This window comes from Vombatus ursinus, unplaced genomic scaffold (genome assembly GCF_900497805.2).
Source record: "Vombatus ursinus unplaced genomic scaffold, bare-nosed wombat genome assembly UNPS02011369.1, whole genome shotgun sequence".
Lineage (NCBI taxonomy): Eukaryota > Metazoa > Chordata > Mammalia > Diprotodontia > Vombatidae > Vombatus > Vombatus ursinus.
Window position 1 is genome coordinate 7078710 of NW_020951147.1, and position 8101 is coordinate 7086810.

Consider the following 8101-nt stretch of genomic DNA (forward strand, 5'->3'; position numbering starts at 1 on the left):
GGGCGGGGGGGGGCCGCGGCCCCCGGGCCCTCCGGACCGCCGAACAAAGCAGGGGAAGGGGCTGGCGGGGCGCCCCCTGGCGGGCTCGGACAACAGCTGCAGACGCGGCGGGGGTGGGGGGGGGGGGGGGGGGGGGGGCCCCGGCCCAGGGCCCCCCCCCCCCCGGGCCCCGGGCGGGCCCCCTCCGCCCCGCCCCCGCTGACCCCGCCCCTGCCCCTGGGCTCTGACGGCCCCCGGCCTCCCCGGGCGCCCCCAGACCCCATCTCCATCCTCCTCCCGCTCCGGGCTCGGGAGCCGCGCTCAGCTGTTCTTAAAGGGGCAGGCCCTCCTTTTTGCGGGAGAGGGACCCTTCCTTAAAGCGACAGGCCGCCGGAGAGGCTCCGCCTGCAGAGGGGGGATCCTAATCCAACCCCCTCATTTCGCAGAGGGGAAGAGACTTGCCCAGGGTTCCCCGGGATCACAGGATTTGGGGGGCGGGTAAATGCCCTTCGGAGGACCTCTCGGCCAACCCCCCCCCCATTTCTGCAAAGAAGAAAACAGAGGCCCAGAGAGGGAAGGAATTTAGAGACTGTTCAGTCCAATCTCCCCTCTTTACAGATGAGGAAACTGAGGCCCAAAGGGAAGGGAATAAGCATTTATTACATGCCTGGCACTGTATACTGGCTAAGCAGTATATTATCTCATTTGATCCTCAGCCTATGAGGTAGGTGCTATTATGATCCCCATTTTACAGTTGAGGAAACTGAGGCGGGCAGAGGTGAAGTTGACTTGCCCAGGGTGACGCAGCTAGGGAGTGTCTGAGGCTGGATTTGAACTCGGGGCTTCCAGACTCCAGGGTCCCACCTGTGGCAACCTAATCCCCTGAATCCAAATCCAGTGGTCTTACTGTCCTTGGCTTCTTTTCCAGACGCCTTGTCTTTTCTCCCAGCTGCGCAGCCTCCTTTTACAATGGCAGCTAGCTGCTCCCTGGGCCAGGGAAGGGCTTCTGCTTGCATGGGATGGAGTTTCCTTCTCATGACAGTGCAAGCACCACCTTCTTGACCTTGGGCAAACCCCCTTCCCTCCCTGAGCCTCAGTTTCCTCCTTTGTAAAATGAGGTGGACTGACCAGGATGATTTCCAAGGTCCGTGACACTCGTGCTTCTGCTCCTCCCCGTATCCCTTATCCATGGTACCATGGGGTGGAAGCCCAGCCCTACCAATTAATATAGACCCAAACTTTCCCCTCACTGGGGCAATTTCCCAGTCTGGAAAAGGGGAGAGTTGAACTTGGTCTCTACCGTCCCACCCGCCTCTCCAATCCCATGATGCTATGAATTCATAGCTTAAGGAGATGGATGAACTTGGGGAGTCCCAGAGTCTGAGTTCAGATCTGCCACTCGTATGACCCTAGCCAAGCTCCAGACCCCTCTTTCAGCCTCAGTTTCCTCACCTGTAAAATGGGGTTGGGCTGGATGGCTGCTTTGTGCCACGGCCATCTCCCTTCTTTTCTTCCAGGGACAGCCCCGAGGACTCTTAAGGATCAGAGCTCCCCCTCCCCGCTTTGACTTCTCAGTCTGACTTATTCCAGGCACAGACAATTCCTTAGGAGCCTGAGAAAAATCTGCTCACTTAAACAAAGTCCGACTAACATACGGACAGAGAAGAGTGGGGAGCGCAGACCTCCCCGCCCCCGCAGTCCGAGAGCCCCCAAACCAATTGATATTACGGGATCCAGTGACTTTTGGGGCCCCACAGGATTAGGCTGCTCTAGGACCCTACCTATTAAAGAAACAGCCCATCCCCACCCTTGTTATTTAAAGAGACAAAGCCCTTGCCCTCTTAAAGGAACAGTGCATCCTCCTTTGTTTAAAGTAAGATCCGAGTCATTTGGGGCTGGAGGGGACGTTGGAGGTCGTGTATTCCAGTCCTCTCATTTTACACAAGAGGAAACAGGCCCTGAGGGAGGAAGAAGGCACTTGACCCAGACCCAGAAGCTCTCCAGAAGCTCTCCAGAGCCAGGATTTGAACCTAGGGCCTCCGACTCCAGCCCTACCATTGGTTTCTTTGCATTTGGTTTGAATGGTTTGAATCCCAGCCCCCCAGACTGTCAGACCTTGGGCAAGCCATTCACCTCCCCTTCTGTGGACCGAGGAGGTTGGACTGGATGCCCTGGGAGCCGGCTCCCAGCTCCAGACCAGTGTCCTAGCGCTTGGGGGGGCGGCCAGGGAAGGGGTGGGGTGAAGCCTCAGCAGCCTGCCAGCGCTGGGAGGCGGGGCGGGCGTCTGGGGGTGGGGGACGACACCAACGAGGGCCAGAGGCAGCCCCCCCCATCAGAGTAGTGCCCGACAGGCGCTTCTGTGCCCCGGGACGCCGGCGCCTTTAAGAAGTGGTAAGTTGCCCGGCTGACTTAAAGGGGCCAGCTCTATCAGCGCTGCCTCCATCCCAACAATGTCTAGCCTTCCTCTTTTGTTCCTTCCTGGGAACACGTATAGACTTTCGGTAGCGAGGAGGGCTATGCAGAGAACTCGCCGTGAGGTTCCCAGAGCCTCTTCACAGCAGCCTGGAGAAGGCAGAGTGCAAACGTAATTATCCCTATTGCAAAGAGTGGGGAAAGTGAGGCAAGTGACTGATGGCCCTGGCCCAGCAGCAGAACCCAGGTGTCCTTACGCCCAGGCTTTCACTCACCTAGTCTGCCCCCTTCATTGTACAGATGAAGCCCAGAGAGGCGCAGTGACTTCAGTCCACAGGCAGACGCCTACTGCGTGCTGGCCCCTGTGCTGGCTGATGGGGCTTCCAATTCGTGGCCTCAGGCTGGGGGAGAGGGGAGAGGAGGGGAAGGGCAGGAGACACACTGGGACACTAAGCAGATCTGTGAGCTCTAACTCTGAATCCAGTGCAGGCCACCCAGAACTGCCTCTACTTTGGCTTAAGGCAAAAATCAGAATTCCCTTCACACAAGGCAGGACCCATCACCCCCTACCCTGCACTGGCTGCCACTTTCTTAAGGGCAAGGAGCCCCCTATTTGGAATTCAAATAGATTTTTTTCCACTAAAGGGAGGGAGGGAGTGTCTCTTCTCCGTTTTCTACAGTTTGGCTCCACTAGTGTTTCTCAAGCAAGGTAAAAAGCTCCCTGCCTAGCTGACTTCCTCCTCCTTCTCCTCCAGGGACCCTCTGCTAGGATGTTCCCAAGTGCCCCACCCAGGCCTGGAAGCTGGGCCTGGGACCAGCGGTGAATTGGCTCGGGTTTCCCTTGCTCATTTGCATTGGGTAGTGGTTGATGGGGAGGGGCATTTTTATAGTTCAAACTTGGCCCCTGGTTTTTCTTTCCTAGTGTTGTGCTCTGTCTTCCACCGGCCCTCCCAGACCCAGATCCCTGGGCCCCCACTTTAGAAGTGAGAGCAGGAAATAGTTGGAGGGGGAGGGGAGGGGATGGAGGGGGTGCTGGCACACCCTGGTGCAGGGCCAGGGCTTTGGGAGCACTGTTTGAGTTGGCCTGGGATGAGGCCACTCCTAAAGGTACCCTCTGTTCTCTTACCAGGCCGCTGGCTTAACTCAAGAAAGAGACAGACTTGACCTGCTAGGGCTGGCCCTGAAGGGCTGGGGGCAGCTCTCTGCAGCCTGAGCCTGGCCTCCCTTCTTCCACTCCCTGTCCCCTGGGGCTCCTGGGGGGGTGTCGAGCAAGATAGGTGCCCAGAAACTTTCCTAGAGTGTTGCCTGTCCCAGGGGCTTGGGGGCGGATTTGAAGGAAAGGCCTGAACCCAGAGGAGAGGCAGTGGTATCATGCTCTCTCTGGATCAGGGGTTAGAGGCCGGGGCTTGAACTTTGCCACGTACATGATCTTGGGCAGAATGTTTGCCCTCTCTGGGCTTCAGTTTCTTCATTTGTAAAAGGAAAGAATTGGATTTGGTAACTTTGGGCTCCTTTCAGCCCTGCCATTCTCTATTCTGAGGTGGGTTCTGGCTCTGACATTCCAGGTTCTAAGGCCCCTCCCCCCTCACATTCCACTTTCTAATGTCCCCTCCCAGCTCTAGGCCCCATGAATGCCTCTCCACTGGGGGGGGTGGGGCTGGTCTTCCCCGGTCTGGCCTGGGCAGTAAAGCTGGTCATGCTTGTAGCAGTTACTGAAGACAGGTGTCCTCTTTGTCCAGCTTCTCTCTGAAGGGACAGCCCCTGCTTTCCTATGCTCTGGTGGCCCCTTCTCCTAAAGCTTCTGGCGCATTCCCTCTTAAAGGGACAGATTCCTTCTTTGGACTACTCTTTTCTAAGGATGCCCAATTATATGATCTGTCCTAATATCCTTTTGTTCCACTCCCTCTTAAAGAAACAGCGCCTTCTTTCCTGCTTTTCTTTAAATGGCTGCAACCTTAGCACCCCCTAGTCATCTTCCCTGAGACCTCACTTGAAACCCCTAGGTCTGCAAGGGAAAGGAACTCTGGATTTGGAGTCACAAGCATTGGGTTCAAATCCTGGTTCTGCCACTGATTACTTCTGTGTGACCTTGGGCAAGTCACTGTGGTTCAGAGAGTTTCAATCAATAAACATTTATTCAGCACTTAAGTTTGAGGCACTGTGCCAAGCTTGAGAAAGGTAATGAGCTCACAGTCTGAAGGCAGGGAGACGACAGGCAAACAGGCACAGGATGTACCAATCAGTCATTCAGGAGGGTCGGACTGTTAGAGGGGCTCCTCTTCCGTCATCATGCCTTTGAACACCCTCCATGGGATTTTCTTGGCAAAGACACTGGAGTGCTTTGCCATTTGCTTCTCCAAATCAGAGACAAGACAGATAAGTTGGAGATAATCCCCTGATCCCTCCTGGGCAAAACAAGGTTAGATGATATGATCTCTGAGCTCCGTCCTGGCCTCAGTTTCCTGATTCCATTCATCTGTGCTATCCATTCCCACATTCTTCTGCTTCCACCTCCCCCCACCCCCCTCCACCATTTTATTCCCTTTCTAGGACCAGGGAGTAGAACTCTTGGGTTCTCTTTGAACTATGGGTGAAATCCACTTCTGCTATGCCTCCCTCCCCTCCTAGGGCAAGAGCCGAAGCCAGAGGGCGGTGCCTTGGGGTCCCTCCCCTCCCCCAGGAGCAGGGCTCCCCCCTCTGGCCGGAAGTATTCGGACCACTGCGAAGCCCGGGCCTCCCGCCCCGGCAAGAGTCGAATCCCTGGCCGAGACCATCGTCGATACTACCATGACCATTGGCGGCTGGAATACCTGATGGACTTCAACCCAGCCAGGCACGGGATGGTGTGCATGGTGTGCGGCAGCTCTCTGGCCACCCTCAAGCTCAGCACCATCAAGAGGCACATCCGTCAGAAGCACCCCTACTCCCTGCACTGGAGCCCCCGAGAGAAGGAGGTCATCAGCAGCAGCTGGGATGCCCACCTTGGGCTGGGGGCCTGTGGGGAGGCCGAAGGGCTAGGGGCTCGAGGGGCTGAGGAGGAGGAAGAGGAGGAGGAGGAGGAGGAGGAGGAGGAAGAGGAGGAAGAAGAGGAGGGAGCCCCTGCTGCTCTCCCCGTTTGCCTACCCAAGAGCACAGGTAAAGTCGGGAGGGGGGAGGGGGGAAGGGAGGTGGGAGGGAGGGAGGAGAGGGGCAGAGAGAATGAAGGGAGAGTGAAAGGAGCCCAGGACAAGGGGCTGCCTTTGTTCATCCCTCCCAGCCCCTTCCGGCCTCATTTTCCTCTTCTGTAAAAGGAGGGGTGGTCCTTCCCAGCTGACATTTTGGAAGAAGTCTGTCGGGGGACCTTTAGGGACCTGAGGGGAAGATAGTAAGATGTAGAGGCCATGTTCAAGTCGTCCCAGCCCCCCCCCCCCGTTTTATAAAGGGGGAAGCCAAGGCCCAGAAAGGAAAGGACTAGACTAAAGTCACACATATATAGTAGAGCTGGGATCTGAACCCAGACCCCTGACTCCCAAGCCTGGCTGTGCCCTTTCCTCTGGAGAATTAAGGAAGCTGAAGGAGTCGATTGAATGTGGACAGTTGGGAAAGAGCCAGTGGAACCTGGTGGTCTAGGAAGTCAGTGCGTGGGCCCTGGGGTGTGTGTGTGTGTGTGTGTGTGGAATGAGGTAGTGAAGGTGGAGCCCAGGGAGTGAGGAGGGAGTTGGGGAATGGAAACGCCCAGACAGAAGGTGGCAACAGTGGGAAGAAGGAGAGGGAGGCCCGCCGATTAATGAAGGAAGTGAGGTAGTGCGGGGCTGAGGGGGGCCCACTGGACGGGCACTCAGAGGACCGGGGTTATCATCCCAGCCCTGAGCAAGGCCCTTGCCCTGCCTGGGCCCTTTTTTCCTGATCTACTGAGGAGCGCGGTTGGACTCGGGACCCTGCCTCCTTCCAATTCTGAGCCCCAGGCCCTCAGAGGGGGGGTGGGGTGGGCAGATGGGGGCGGGGCAGAAGCCAGACCCCCGCCCTCAGTTGCTTCTCCCCCTCTTGTTCCAGGGCGATCCTCTTCCGGCAGTGGGGGTGGCCGGCTCCGGAGGCGCGGGGGCCCTTCAGCTCCCCGACGGCCCGGGGCAAGTGGAGGGCTGGGGGGCCCCCGGAGTCTGGAGCGGCGGCTGAAGGAGTCCCTGCAAAGCTGGTTTCGGGCCGAGTTCCTCATGGACTACGACCCTCGGGGCAACCGGCTGGTGTGCATGGCCTGCGGCCGGGCCTTGCCCAGCCTGCACCTGGATGACATCCGGGCGCACGTACTGGAGGCACACCCTGGCTCTCTGGGGCTCACGGGCCCGCAGCGCAGCGCTTTTCTGCAGGCTTGGGGCACCTCGGCTGCGGGGCCACCCCACCCTCCAGCAGGTGCGAGGCCTGACAGCTCCCCAACCCGCGGGGGCTCGGGGCTGTCGGGCGGGACGGGGCGCCTCCGGGCCGTCCTGGTTTTCTTTTGGGCGGGGGGGGGGGGGGGGAAGAAGAGAGAAGCACTCAAGCTGGACTGCTAGGCATCGGCTCCTGGGAGCTCTCCCTGGCTCTCGGCATGGGCCATCAGCCCAAGGTTCACGACTAGGACGCCCCACACTGGGTAGCGCGATGCAGTGGGGTGTTGGCGAAAGGAGCCTGAACTGGGGGGCAGGACGCCCGGGGTCCGAGTCTGAGGTCGGCAGGCCTGTTAAATGAGGGAATTCGACGTGGTTCAGTTCCAAATGCATTGATTAGGTCCTTCCCCTGCGCTGGGCTCTCGGCTTTCATCAGCCCCTGCCCTCAGTCGTACCAGCTTCTTTCCAGATCTAAGATCCATGGCTAACTGTGACCTTGGGCGAGTCTTTTCCGGGGGCTAGACTCCCTCAGCTCTCTTGTCGGGTCCCCGATGGGGACAAGGGTTGGAAGGCGGCTTCATAGGGACCCCCCGAATGGGCCACAGGGCTGAGCTCCGTCTCTCCTTCCGTCCCCCCAACAGACGACGACCTCGGCCCTCGAGACCTGACCCGAAAAGCGCAGGCTGCAGGCGCAGCCGCCTCCTCCCTGCAGCGCACTCTGTCCGCCCCTGGGGCCCGGGGAGCCGCGGCCGGAGCGGAGGCGGCTGCGGCAGCCGGGGCATCTGGTGGCCTGCCCCGGGGCCGCGACCATCGGCGCTACTACCAGGAGCGCTGGCGGCTGGAGTACCTGATGGAGTACGACGGCGGGCGCCGCGGCCTGGTGTGCATGGTGTGCGGGGGCGCGCTGGCCACGCTCAAGATGAGCACCATCAAACGGCACATTCGCCAGCGGCACCCGGGCTCCACCGGCCTCAGTGGGCCCGTCAAGGCCCTCATTGCCCAGGAGTGGAGCCGCAAGGCCACGCACCTGCTGGCCCTGGGGCTGCCCTTCTCCGAGCCCCCGGGGGTCCGGGGCCACAGGGCAGAGGAGGAGGAAGAGCAGGAACGGGGAGGAGAAGGGGAGCCCGACGAAGAAGAGGAGGGAGAGTGGGGTGAGCTCGAGGCACGGGGCCCCAGAGGCGGAGGAGGGAAAGAGGGGAACCAAGAAAGAAAGGCCGCTTGGGAGGGGCGAGAGGAGAAAAAGGGGGAGCCAGAAGAGGGCTTCTTGCAGCAGGGGGGAGGGGAGGTGGGGCACGATGTCCTATTCGAGCTGCGTGGGAGGGGAGTGGGGAGGAAGAGAGAAGTGGGGGGGCCAGGGAAGGGGGCCTGAT

The 8101-nt window shown here is 59.4% G+C and overlaps 1 protein-coding gene across 1 annotated transcript in view; it reads left to right on the forward strand.

Moving 5' to 3' along the window:
- Positions 1 to 4985: 4985 nt before the first annotated feature.
- The window catches only part of CUNH11orf95 (chromosome unknown C11orf95 homolog), a gene marked incomplete at its 5' end in the record, with an annotated part of 6804 nt that continues 3688 nt past the window's right edge, over positions 4986 to 8101 (forward strand). The window contains 3 exons of the mRNA XM_027856130.1: positions 4986 to 5526; positions 6424 to 6777; positions 7337 to 7882. Coding sequence (XP_027711931.1) covers positions 4986 to 5526; positions 6424 to 6777; positions 7337 to 7882 — 1441 coding nt within the window. The remainder of the gene's footprint in view (positions 5527 to 6423; positions 6778 to 7336; positions 7883 to 8101) is intronic.